We start from the raw sequence: 13165 nt of genomic DNA, 5'->3' as shown, positions 1-13165 counted from the left end.
CTCTTCTAGGCCTTGGGTACTTTGGTTATCTGAGAAGTCTGATAAATCAGTTAGTAGGTGATTTAGGTGTCAAAAAGACATTCATCATTCTCTATGTACTTTTTGGAAACCTTAAATTTATAGTAGCATTTTTATATCAGAAGAATTGAAGAGTACTATAATATGCAGTGAATGTTAAATTAAGAGGAATTAAGAGGGTTTCAGATTCAGATTTAACCCATTTGTTTACTACAAGTAAGTATCATTCTACTGTATGATAAAGGTGCATTTTTTAGGAGTCTTTTGTGAAAACTGGTTTCTAATTTCCTAGGTGTCCCATTAGTTTCAATTTATTTTGATAATCACAGTTGTCAAGTAAAATGTAAACTTCTCAATAAATTTAGACCATATCTTCAAATATGTCTGGCTAGTCTGCCCTGGGGCATTTATAGCCACCCTGTTCACCCTTCTCTGCAAAAAAAAGAAGAATCACCTCTCACAGGAACAGAGAATTTAGCAAAATAATTTCTGGTGTAAATGAATATTTGATTTTGAAATAATTTGGTGAAAGAATGTAGAAATATGTAGAATTCTGTTTGGTGTTGTACTTTCTTGAATACTTTGTAAAGAGGTAGATACTAACATTTTTAGGAAAGGAATTCATGAAACAGGATGTACAATATGATTTTAGATTTGTTTTATATATTTATATCAATATCTATACCTGCCTAGAAAAAATTAGGAAGGGTATGCACCAAAATGTTTATATTGGTTATCTCTGGGTGGTAAAATCATGCAAGATTTTTCTTCTTTGTGTTTTTCTGTATTTCCTAAATGTTCTACAATGGATATGTATAGTCCACCCTTGAATAACATAGGTTTGAACTGCACAGGCCCATTTATACACATTTTTTTTTCAATAAAGGTCTTGGAAAATGTTTTGGGAGACAGTTTAAAAGATCATTTTCTTTTTTCTAGCTTTATTGTAAGAATACAGTATAGAATTCATACAACATACAGAATCTGTGTGAATATCTGTTCATGTTGTTAGTAAGGCTGCCATTCAGCAGTATGCTTTTAGTAGTTAAGTTTTTGGGGAATGAAAAGTTATAGGAGGAATTTTTTACTCTGTTGGGAGTCAGCACCCCTAATCCCCACGTTGTTTAAGGGTCAACTATTGCATGTATCATCAGAAATAAAATAATCATGTACAGGTATTTAATATTTAACATTTTCATATTATTTAAAATACAAATTAAAAGTCAGGGTTTAATTTGAATATGAATGTATTACATTGTTTAATACACAAGTCAAGCTAGATAAAAGGTCATAACTTAATTACATTTGTTTTGTTTTATTAGTGGGGTGGGTCGGGCAGCATACTCCACTTAAATGGGGGGAAAAAAGGTGAAAACACTGACCCTGTAAAAGATCAGCATTTTAAAGATGAGTTCCATTTTAGTGGTTGTCTGAAATTCAAATCGTAAGGATGCTGAGTAACACTTGTTAATAATTTATTGGATATTCTTGTTTTGGTAATGATTATACTGATTTTATATTCTTAGGTGGGAGGAAATATCCTTGCTAATGTAATAAACTGCTGCTTTGAAGCTTATCTGCTTAGCTAATTTGATCCATTTAAAAATTTTCCTATAGGCTAAAGTGATGTCCAACGAGGCGAAAAAATTTCAGCAACGTATTCAGGCTGAGCAGAAGAAAGAACTGAATAGCCTTTTGAAGACCCAGAAGAGAGAATACAAACTTCGAAAGGAACAGCTTAAGGAGGTATTTACTTTATAAAAATTTTCAAGCCACTTATCTGCTTACTGGTTATATCCAATATTGATCTGCTCATAGAACCATTAAGATAAATTTTTCTTTTTTTTGTGGCCACTAACAATATATCAGTTTAAGTGAGGACATAGATTATAACCTATTACTTTTCAATGGCTGAGATCCTCAGTTGAGTGGGATCTAAAAAGACTGATCTCTTGAAAATGTGAATTGTTTTATAAAGCTATTATTTAGTAGCTTTCCTAAGCACTTCTTAAGTAATTGAGTCACTAGAAATAAAAATATTTTAGCTGTGAAAAAGAGCCATACATCTCTTCCTTTAAAAGTAAATCATACCTTCTTACTTTGGGCTCAAATTACAGTAATTTGTTCTTATTCTGATTTTAACACAGAAGAAGGATAAGAGGCATTTCTTCTCATCCTATTTTCTCTAATAGGAAAGCATGCTAATTATGTCATTATGGCTGCAGGATTTCATGTGTGTTTGCCCTTTATGTGCTGCCTTCTTGAACTTATTTTTATCGCAGATCTAGTCTAACTGTGAGGAAAGCCATGTTGTCCTAAGGCAATTTCTGAAAGGGGATTATTATTCAGGATAGTGGTCAGGACAGGAAAATGATATGTGTCAACTATAGCATATTTATTATATTGCAGAGAATATAAATCAGCCATCTTTTGTAGGTGTAAGATGATTTTTCAGAGACTATTGACCTGATGGTTCTTCACTTGTTATTCAAGAAAGAAACCAATTCTTTATTACTTTTGTGGATAAGATACTCAAACACATAAATATAAAAAGCACATGAACTTGTAGTTCTCAACTGAAGGATGTCAATGAGAAGACAGAGAAAATACAGGCATATACACAAAGAATCATTTGACTATGTTTTTCAAAATCTTTTGCCAAGGAAATTCCCCACCCACCAAGACTTCCCCAGTTTACACCCTCTTTTACAGACTGATGGACTGAAATTTTTAGTCCATGTAATTAATTATTAGCACACAGATAAATCAATATTGATAAAATAACCATAATCTCTTTGGTATAGTGCTTTTATGTGTGTAGGGACGTGACCTATAATTAGACATATAAGTCTTATTAAGAACATTGGTGGCACAAAGCCTTGTTATATATACCCTGCTGAGTGAGGTTCATTGATAAGATTTTTCCAACTTTAAAGAATATAACCTGCTATGTATTCCCATTACTGTAATCTAAAAGCTAAACTCAATACTAGAACATGGGATTTGAAAAGATGGTAAATAGGATTCCCAACTGTAAATAAATATCCAACAAAATGCAGTTCTATAGTTGTTTCCTAGTGAAATCAGGTTTTAGTTTTATAAATGAATATGTTGTTTTAGATAATCCTTTAAGCATATAATTCATAGTCTGACTAATAGGTCCGTTTTCTTTTAGAAGGTAGTTTTGTGTCTGCGTAGGTCTGTGTGTGTGTGTGTGTTCATTTAGAATGATTATTATCAGTGTAGAGGAAGGGACATACTATAGTCTTAGTGGGTGGGAAATTTCCTTGGCAAAAGATTTTGAAAAACATAGCCAAGTGATTCTTTCTGTATATGCCTGTATTATCCCTGTCTTCTCATTGACATCCTTAAGTTGAGAACTACAAGCTTATGTGCTTTTTATTTTTATGTGTTTGAATATCTTATAAATGAAAGTAATGAATAATTGGTTTCTTTCTTGAACAACAGATGAAGAACCATAGGTTAACAGTCTCTAAAAAATCATCTTAGACCTGGGAAAGATGGCTGATTTATATTCTCTGCAAGGTTGATGCATTTTAGGTTGAAATATACTAGTATTAATTAGCATCATTGGGTTTGAATCATTGAATGTATTGTCAGCATCCTCGGGTTTGCATCATTGAATGTATTGTCAATATTCTTATCTTGTCCAGTATAAATAAATTTTTTTTAGGTAGTTTGTGAGATGATATTTAAAATGCTGTAGAAAACATTGGTCTTGCCTTGTTCAGTGGTTATAGTGCTGAATATTAAATCTATTCTAAAAGGTCTCTATTTTCCTGTGGTTTTGTTGATTTTCCACTTAATTTCTGGTCTTTTATACTGAACCCATCCTTAACTTTGCCAAAAACTTAGTATTTCTATTGTTGAAAACCAAGAAGTGAGCCATAATTATATTTTAACCTTAATTTTAATTCATGTGTGATTTTAACTTGAAAGCACTGTATTCTTCCCCTTTTTGGGAGGACTTTAAAGAAAGATGTTTTACTTCATTCACCAATCATTGCATGCTTTCAAAGCTACGAGCCATCCTAAATATAGCTGTGCAAAGCTAAAAAGTATGCATGTTTTCTAGTGTATGTTTTCTCTTTTCTTGTCCTACTTCATGGATAACTCCAGAAACAGAAAAATACTACGTACCTCCTTTAAGGTCATTGCACTGCCTGCCCATGAGAGAGGGCACAAATTAAGTAGTTTAACTGAAGATTACCAGCCACCAAATAGTATATTCATGTAGTTAATTTTTATGTATTTTGATCTCAGTTGTTTTTTATCTTGCCAGGAGCTGAATGAAAACAAGAGCACCCCAAGAAAAGAAAAACAGGAATGGCTTTTAAAGCAGAAAGAGAACATACAGCATTTCCAAGAAGAGGAAAAGACCAATCTTCTTCAGCATCAGAGACGGTACCTAGAGCTGCAATGCCATCACTTCAAAAGAAAGCTGTTACTCGGGTGCCATAACTTGGAGCAGGACCTTGTCAGGGAGGTATGTTTAAATGGTGTGAAATCAGAATCTTCCTGAAAATATGTCAGTCACATCCCACCCTTAGGGCCTTAGAGCATCTCTGCTTGCCTTTGCCTAAGTCCTTCTTCCCTGGAAACCCAACTCACAGAGTTCACCTTACCTCACTTTATATCTCCTCAATTCTGATCTGCAAATCCTCCTCCCTTCTTTGAATATTCTTGCACTCCTCTCTCTCTCTCTCTCTCTCTCTCACACTCCACACACACACACACGTATGTGCACACACTTTTTATGGGGATCTCTTTCTCCCCAAGTAGAATGGAAATTAGATGAAGTCCCAGGTTCTGTTCAGGGCTTTTATATCGGGTGGCTAGATATCGCCAGGCCTTGTAGCTAGTGGCTGGCTCATAATAGGTATTCAATAAATATGTATTAAGTAAATATTTAATAAATATTAAATCCATGAATGAAAGAACTGTTAATTTTTAAATATGAGAAAATTAATTGGATAACTTATGCCTTTTCATCTGAAATGGGTGCCATGAAGGTATATACTACCATTTAACATAATTTTATAATCATGAAATTATTCATTGGGAATATGTAGAAACTTATTCCAATGAAAACAACAGTTCTCATTATCAGGTGTACCTATGAGCATAGATCAATTTATTTCCAAGAGTGGCTTAAAATAAACTTCAAGTATAACATAATCATTCAAATTCATTAATAATTAAGGAAATTCAAATTAAAACAATTGCATCAATTAGATAAGATCCGTCTAAAAAATTGGTAAGTCCTAGTAGTGGCAGGGAAAGTGGTCAATGTTGGTGAGAATATAAAATGACACTGCCATTTTGGAGCATAATTCAGCAGCTTTAACCATTTAATTTGCATGTATCTTCAACCCATCGAATCCGCTTCTAGAATTCTATCCTAAAGAAATAGTAACATAATTATATGGTGTATCATGTGTAGATGTTTATTGAAAATTTGTCATAAAGCAGAAAATAGAAAAACTATGGCATCAGAAAGCAGAAGCTTCCTATAAAAATTTTTTTAAAAATCTGTATTTGTCCATTATACTTTTAGGTAAAGAAAGCATATTATATGCCTATAATATATATTGTTATTCAATTTTAAAACTGTATTTTTGTGTAATAGTTGTGTCACGATAAGCGTGGGGAAGGTTGGGAAACATGCACCAAATGTTGGCCCCTGGAGAAGGGGCAGCAGAGGCAGAGGGGGCACATCTGACTTCCTTCTACATAGAAAAAGAGAGAGAGTATGTGTGAGTGTGTGTGTGTGTGTGTGTGTGTGTTGTACGTTTGATCTTTTAAACTAAAAAAAATTGTAGTAACATTTATTGATCATGAGGTAGGTATTCTGACAGCTTTCCTCTTATGAACTCATTTCACAGCTATGTTATGGTCTCCATTTGAGAAGTAATGAAATGGAAGCACAGAGAATTTAAGTAATTAACCCAAGGACTCACTGCTTGTCAGTAACAGAGCCAGGATTCAGAAAGCAGGCAGCCTAGGCCTAGAGTCTTGTGTTCTTAACCACTGCACTATACTGGGTATACTGCATGTAATAGAATTGAATGTATACTCTGAAGAAATTCAAAGGATGACTTAGAAATCCTGTTCAAATACAAAATTAGGAAACATAAATGATGGAAAGAGAGTAGAAAGGACATTAAGTCTCTTGGGACAGATTTGATATGTGTTAAGCTTATTGCTAAGTAGTAGAAATAGTAAATGAACAGATAAGGCAAATGTATGACTAATTGCCCATTTTCTACAGTTCCAGTAATAAAACTCTAATATTCACTGTGCAGCCATTATTAAATGAGAGGATTACATCTATATCCTGGTTACTCTGTTTCTTAGGATTTTTTTTCTCCTGGCATTGTACATAAGCAAATTACGCCTTTGTCTTTTTTTATGGATTAGGAATTAAATAAAAGGCAGGCTCAAAAGGACTTAGAGCATGCAATGCTACTGCGACAGCATGAATCCACACAAGAACTGGAGTTCCGCCACCTCAACACAGTGCAGAAGATGCGCTGTGAGTTGATGAGTCTGCAGCATCAAACCGAGCTCACTGACCAGCTGGAGGATAATAAATGGAGAGAGCTAGAACTAAGGTGGAAGCATGTCATGCAGGTTCAACAGCAGCCTCAGAGTCTGAAGGTACCTTTAGCCTAAGCTTCTTGGCAAAGGAGAACAGATAAAAGGCATCATGTAACCAGTAAAAGTCTAAGCCAGATGTCTGTCATCAAGAAATTGAATAAGCTTTTTTTCTTTTCATTTTCAGCATGTTTGATTAGTGTTGGTGTAGAGGGTCTATGGCTACAGACTTCTGCTTGTGTATTTCTCAGCAGAGTACCAAAAAATGGCCAGAACTTTTTAACTGTGGAAAATATCATAAATAAGATTCAAAATTCTCATTTTAAGTGTACCCAAATGTCCAGTGTTGATACTACAATCTACATATCAACATACTAACCTGCTGGCTTCTCTCTGTTGTTCCAAGTTTTATAGTTTTGGAGTCTTATTTCCTGTGAATGTGATTTGTATCCAAAAGAGTCAGTAAGTTCTTAATTAGTACAGAAACCAGTGAATGAAAAATGCCTTTTTACCCCCTCTCCCTTCATTGTCAATACTCATCTTTAGAGGAATAGTGGAATTATCACACTGTTCCTCCCATTCTTTCTGTGTTTGGTAACATAGGTAAGACCAGGGCATGTGTAGGTGGAGTGTATTTTTAATTAGTACATCAGAGTGAAGCAAGGTATTATATGCTCTCTTGTAGACAAATAAGGAAAGACAAGTGTTGGTGATATATAATATCAAAGGACTTTAAATTTTGTATTTGCTTTGATAAATGTATTTATATGATACAAAATTCAAAAGATGCCAAAGTGTATTTATCATAAAGTTAAAGGTTTCCCTCTCCTTGTTCTTTAGGCCACCTGGTCCAGCCCCCTCTACCAACATCAACCAGAGTTAACAATTCCAAGGAATTTTCAAATTTTATAACTTGTAATGAATATGTGAAGTATAATCACATGAATCTTAATAAACAAAAAACCAAAATGACCCACTATATATGTTGTCACCCACAGTAGTACCTCAGTTAATCTGTATATGTCTGCCCATTGTAAACTTGTATTTACATCCAATAAAGCCCCGTTCCACAGTATCTTCTTTACCCTCTTTTCAAACTCTTTGACCATTTAACTATAAAACTATCAGGTAACAACACTTACCTGAATAACTCTCTTAAAGTGAAGTGAAATTCACTCACAGAAGTAATCTGTGTCTAAACCAGAAGCTAAACCACACCTAGTGGTGTCTCTGATTCCTATTCAACTCCATTCATACAAGTTGTCCTGAACAAAACACAGAAGCAAAGCTAAGATTCACCCTCTCCTTGTGAATCTAAGTCAAATTTTATACTTTGCTGTATCTTCAAAACAACTAATGAACATCGTTTACAGAATGGCTCGTACGTTGACTATCCACATAACCATCATTAGTTAATGCTTATCACAATCAGAATTCATAATGATTTTCCAGATTTACTTTGTCTTTGCAGTGGGTACATAGTAGGGTTTCCCACCAAAAGATATTTAAAGCATGTCTATAAAATAAATTACAGTTTTAAAGTGAGCAGCGCCCAGAAGTAAACCAAACTGAAAGCTTCTTTAGTGTCTTTGGTCCGACCATAAATCTGATATGACTTCATTTCTCTGGGGCTTGGGAGAGGTTAGTTGTTTGCGGTTTAGCCCTTCCTTTTGGTTCCCTGCTGTGGCAGCCTTCTCAGTTTGAATGCTTGTAGACACTAGTCTGATTTTCACAGATACTGTTAAAAAATCAAGGGGAAAGATAATGTCTCACAGTCACAGTCAGACTTCAGATAGAAAGCGTCCTTCTCATGATACATAAGCTCAAGATTTTCCATAAAAGAAATTGTTCTGTTACTTTAGTGGGAAAGAAAGTCACCATGTTCCACTGCAGTCACTGTCCATCAGTGTAGTAAGACACTATAGAGTCATTGCTGTCTTCTCCGTGCTGTGCTGCGTTCCCCGTGACCCCACTATATTGTGAGTGCTAATGATAGTGCCCTTAATCCCCTTCTCCCTCCCTCCCCACCCACGCTCCCCAACCCCTTCCCTTTGGTAACCCTAGTCCCTTCTTGGAGAAAACAGACTCTATTTTAACATCATGTCATTTCATTTACATAAGTAATAGTTGCAACTTTTTTAGGTAAATTTGTACTTACTAAGTAGTAGTTCAACTTCAATAGTTGCAACTATTCCAACTTTCTCCAAGACTTTAAGGGGGATAGGAGGACTTCAGTTTGCACACTTAGGTAAGCTGACAGTATTTGTAGACATTGGGGCACCATTTCTGAGGAATAACTTGGGTAAACACCTATTGTTTATCTGCCGTTTCTTCATCTGCCATCAGGTGATGTTTTGTCAGTATTAAGTGATTAAGAAACAACTGGAACATGTTTATCCTGCTTTCACTTGAGTGAAACATTGAGGAATATAGTTTGTTCTTGGTATAAGTATTAATCTTGTCGAAAAAATTTTCCAGGGCATTCCTTTTTGTCATAAGCTAGTGATATGGAGTGACTATAGTTTTCTTGGCGATATATTTGAATATTTGAAAGTTTTTTAAAGAATGGAGGCTGTTACACAAAGTCAGAAGAGAATTCTAAATTTCATTGTTCCATTTCTGGCTAACTTGGAGGAATTTTATTAACCAAGGGCAGTATTTAAGAGCAGTGCTAAGAGTAACTAAACCAAGAGTTTGTCTTTCTAGCTAGACATTTTTTGACCCTTCACTGAATAAAGGTACATGACTATGACTTAGTACCTCAATTGGTGTAAAATGCAGAAAAGGATATATATTTGATTTTGTAGTATTGGAGCAAAGAGTGTGAACTAGTTCCCTGACAAGAGTGTTTGGTCATACACACATTTGCACACTTAGTCAACCATTCAATATCTGGCAGTATATATATTGAGGTAAATAATTTCAACTATAGGTTCTGCCTTTGTGTAGCAAATGAGTGTTGTTACTTGTAGGCCTGATGGGTACACCTTATCAAATAGATCTCATCTTGCTAAGTTTTGTTGAACCTTGAGTTCATAGAATAATTAACCTGTGATTTAAAGCCAGAGTTATTCTGTCTCTGAACTCAAATTATTTTATCTCAAAAATGTTTATGTAGTTCATGTCTGTTATCATTACCACAAGAAGGGTTGTCCCTTCCCTTGCCTCATAACTTTTCTTTGACCTTTGAAAAATTAGTTAGCTGACTTTCAGGTTTTTGCTTGTGGTGCTAAAGAGTAAACCCTAAGGAGAAGCAGGCCCAAAACTTAGCCATCTTAACTGAGCAGTATGACCGCAACATTAATGAAATGCTCTCCACTTGAGCTGTAAGTTTACTTTACTTAGGCAAAACAAATTTAGTGCCCCTTTCCTTCCACCACCTGAATAAAATCCCAACAATTGAAATATTAAGTCAGAAATGAAAACTCTGCTGCACCTTGGGAAATAGTCATGGTGGCCCATATTCTTCTTGTTCTCAGCATTGCTTGGAAATATGCATGATGCATATGTAATTCTCTTTGATACATTTGGACATGAGGCTCCACATAGGCTCTCTGCTGGTGCCTTGCAGAGGTTCAGTACATATACCAACAGCGCATCAAGATTGGAGAAGCAACTTTGTTAAGCAGTGTTCAAAAAGTAGTACTTTACCGGGAATCCAGATGGTCACATTTGAGTGCAGCTACAAAATAGTTGCTATGTAAGTTTACAGACTTTTTCTTAATGGGCCAGATAGTAAATATTTTAGGAGGAAAAATTGAGGTTGTTATGTGGGTATTTACATAGCCATTTAAAATGTGACCATTTCAGAATGTAAAAAACCATTCCTAATTAGTGGACTATTGAAAAACAAAAACAAAAATTCAGGTAGCTGTTCAGATTTGGCCCATAAGCTGTAGCATTAAATAAATAACCTGTTCTATACTTATTTCAATTGGAGAGAAGAGATTCACGGTCTTATATCAATCAGATTCTATATTTTTCTTTAAAAAATAATGATTATTTAGGCATCATCCAAATAGCTTATGATAGCTTTATCCTTATAACGCCGTCATTGGTTGCTGTGTTTTCCTTTTCCAGAGAGGTTTACCCCAAGATGTAAAAGAGAACAGTTGTGCCCTATGGAAGAGTAGTCTGTCTTCACTTACACCTCCTCCTTTCCATAGGTCATGAGAAGGCAGCTCACAGGAGGATATATGTTTTCTTTCTCTCTTTCAGCGGCATTTGGATGAAGCACAGGAGGCAGAGTGCCAGGCTTTGAAAACGCAGCTGCAGCAGGAACTGGAGCTGTTGACTGAACTTCAGAGCAAGATCAAAATGCAGGTTGAGGCACAACACGCTCAAGAGCTTCGGGAGCTTGAAGAGAGGGTCTCCCTCCGCAAGGCACTCTTAAAACAACAGGTATACATAATAGAAAAAAGTAATTGTGCCAGTATTTGCTTTCATCAAAATCATTTCATAAATATATTTTCATAATGACAGAGGTGGCATTAGACTGTCTTGACAATACCATATTTCTTTAATTCAAGTTTTGGTAGTGTTTTCTTTTTCTTTAAAATTACTGATTCAGTAATGAACCTTAAAATTAATGAGTGTGATATATTAAAGGAATATACTTAAGTAGTAATTGCTAGAGGAATGATGTGGAGTTATGCGAAGACAGTTGAATTGTAAAAGGATAGCTCTGGCTCCGGCTTCCTCACTTCTTTGTGTACCTAGTTGTACCTAAAGAAATTGGAGAGAAACTTGGATAGTGAAGGAAAAAACTTTAGTAGTTGCTTGAGAGAGACAAGGAAAAGGGATCAGGAATATACTTTATTCATTCAACCCTGGTCTCAAACTCTACAGATTGATGCATTACTAGAAAAGAGAAGGTAAAACCAGTTTTACACAGATGAAGAGTCAGGCTGAAAATATTATTTCTAGATGTAGCTTTATTTATTTTACTTATTCTTTGTCATATATATTAGAACATGAATCCCTAAATTCACTTGTGTCCTTTAAGGTACTGAGGCTGTATGTGTGTGTGTGTGTGCGTGTGTGTGTGCCTTGATTTATTATTTCAATACATTATTACCTTTGCTTTTAAGAACTTGATTTTACACATTTTAGCAATATAAGTTATATATGATTTCTATAGTTGATCTCTTTGATTTTTAAATGTACATCCTTTAAAATAGCCAGTGTGGACATTTTTATGATTCACTTTAAACCATAATAATTATTGTTTCTTTAGTTGATAGATTTTTTAAAATAAATGAGCTTTCTTTTTGCTTCCCCCCATCAACCCACAACAGATGGAAGAAGAGATATTGACATTTCAGAATGAGTGCACTGAAAGGATACGAAGCCTGCTGGAGCGTCGAGCAAAAGAGATGAAAGCTTTCAACTCTGAAAGCGAAGGACTAGGTTTTAGAAACGTCCTTTCTAACCTTGCCCCTGAGGCATTCAGCCACAGCTCCCCTGGAGATCCTCACAGAGGGCATCCCATAGGTGGCCTATCACAAGCCTGGGGACATCCAGTGCAAGGTGAGTCCCCAGCCATGCAGGTCACCCTTCTCAGCCAATGCATGGGGTACCCCGAGGTAGCAGTATGGGAGTTCGCAATAGCCTTCGGATTCTGAGGCGACAGCTACCAAGGGATGGACAGAACAGGGCATGAACAGAAGCACCAGTGTCACTTGACAAATATCCAATGGGTCACACGTGTCTTACACGTAACTTAATAATTGAGATTGGCAAGGAGGAGCCAAGAGAGCGGTGTGAGTAGGACAGCAGAAATCTCCTCCCAAAAACATGTATATTTTTAAAAATACAACAAATACAACCATTCCTAAAACAGAGACCAGAAGATACAGTACAACAGCCAGGCTACATCTACATCTGTGAGAACCCAGTGCCTCGCAAAGGGGGTAAGATACAAGCTGTGGCCAGGAAGGACCCGGGCCACCCCCACCCCAGCTCCTGGCAGGAGGAGAGGAGTCAGAGCAGGGAGGGAGAGGGAGCCCAGGACTGCTAAATACCCAGCCCTAGCCATCTGCACCAGAGCACAGACACACAGTGCATGGTGTGCTGGATACTAGGGAAACTGAACAGTAAAACCTGCAAGTAGGTTCCTGCAGCCAGCGCACCTGGGACAAAAGAAAAGTCAGTGCTTTTTGAAGGTCTTGAAGGGACAGGGGCCTCACAGCTGGACGGAGGCATTCCATCACACTCAGCCTAGCAGCTGGGAATCCCGGGGAATTCCAGTGGCCCAGGGGGTTGACAACACAGCTCGGAGGTCCCTCACAGTGATAAACAGCCTCCCGCCCATTCCCCCTCTGGCGTGGCTCCCCCACAGCAGAGCAGCAGCCTAAAAGTGGCCACGCCAACAGCAACCACGTGGAGCTTACTCCACAGTAGCAGGGCAAGAATCAAAGACCCCGTTTGCACGCAGCGGCCCAGTAAAAGCTGCTAGGGGTCACCATTCTCCCAGTAAAGGAAGGCCAGGAGCAAGTGGAAAGGGACTTTGATTTCCCAGCTGACACAT

The 13165-nt window shown here is 36.6% G+C and overlaps 1 protein-coding gene across 1 annotated transcript in view; it reads left to right on the top strand.

Annotated features, from left to right (window-relative positions):
- The window catches only part of LOC140845699 (serine/threonine-protein kinase TAO1-like), a 49904-nt gene extending 37097 nt beyond the window's left edge, over positions 1 to 12807 (top strand). Inside the window, 7 exon segments of the mRNA XM_073220483.1 lie at positions 1636 to 1764; positions 4322 to 4525; positions 6460 to 6699; positions 7094 to 7098; positions 9872 to 9962; positions 10855 to 11037; positions 11934 to 12807. Coding sequence (XP_073076584.1) covers positions 1636 to 1764; positions 4322 to 4525; positions 6460 to 6699; positions 7094 to 7098; positions 9872 to 9962; positions 10855 to 11037; positions 11934 to 12260 — 1179 coding nt within the window. The 3' untranslated portion in view covers positions 12261 to 12807.
- Positions 12808 to 13165: the final 358 nt, after the last annotated feature.

Source organism: Manis javanica, chromosome 2 (assembly GCF_040802235.1).
Source record: "Manis javanica isolate MJ-LG chromosome 2, MJ_LKY, whole genome shotgun sequence".
Taxonomy (NCBI): domain Eukaryota; kingdom Metazoa; phylum Chordata; class Mammalia; order Pholidota; family Manidae; genus Manis; species Manis javanica.
Note: the sequence above shows the minus strand (reverse complement) of the source record. Positions and strands in the feature narration are given on the sequence as shown.